The 716-nt window shown below is 46.4% G+C and overlaps 1 protein-coding gene across 1 annotated transcript; it reads right to left on the bottom strand.

Annotated features, from left to right (window-relative positions):
- Positions 1-329: 329 nt before the first annotated feature.
- On the bottom strand, positions 330-716 carry LOC109116420. The gene has a single exon (XM_019201792.1). The coding sequence runs from the start codon at positions 714-716 to the stop codon at positions 330-332; it is 387 nt and encodes a 128-aa protein (XP_019057337.1).

The raw sequence follows: 716 nt of genomic DNA, 5'->3' as shown, positions 1-716 counted from the left end.
GGCGCTGACCAATTGCTGGGTCAGCCGGACCGACTTAGTTTTTTTTTTTCATGCGAAAATCCTCGTGCCTTCTCCCGATAAGGAGCTATCCCTTTTTGGAAAATTTCACAATCCATCTATTTAATTATTCCTCCAAAATAATTAAATATCGATAATGGGTTTCAGGGTATTACAAATCCTCCCCCTTAAAAGAATTTGTCCCCGAATTCAAGCTACGTGACATACTTAAGACTCTTCGTATTCGATGTCCTTTTTAAACATGATCACCTCACCATAATATCGGAATCTGATACAACCCAAAGTACCATACGCGGTAGTCCGTACAAAGCTCAATTAAACAGGTGAGGATAATTACTACGCATCTCCGCCTCAGGTTCCCAGGTCATGTCTGCGATCCCTTGGCTTCGCCACAAGACTTTCACGAGTGGCACTTCCTTCGTCCTCAGCTTCTTGATCTTCCGGTCCATTATCTGCAGTGGTTCGTCTCGAAAATGCGTAGCCTCAGTGAACTTTAGCTCTTGGGGTTGTAGCACGTGAGAAGGATCCGCTATATACCGCCGCAACATTGACACGTGAAACACATCGTGGATGTTACCCAGCTCCTGCGGTAATCCAAGACGATATGCCACGGCTCCTACTCTCGAGATCACAGGATAAGGTCCGATGTATCGCGGTTTCAGCTTCCCGCTCTGTCCGAACCTCGCATATCCCCGCAT

The sequence above is a fragment of the Tarenaya hassleriana genome, unplaced genomic scaffold (assembly GCF_000463585.1).
Source record: "Tarenaya hassleriana unplaced genomic scaffold, ASM46358v1 Cleome127, whole genome shotgun sequence".
Taxonomy (NCBI): Eukaryota; Viridiplantae; Streptophyta; class Magnoliopsida; order Brassicales; family Cleomaceae; genus Tarenaya; species Tarenaya hassleriana.
Note: the sequence above shows the minus strand (reverse complement) of the source record. Positions and strands in the feature narration are given on the sequence as shown.

Excerpts from the sequence above, each read along its gene's own strand:
- LOC109116420 (XM_019201792.1), bottom strand. The coding sequence starts at position 716 with ATGCGGGGATATGCGAGGTTCGGACAGAGCGGGAAGCTGAAACCGCGA.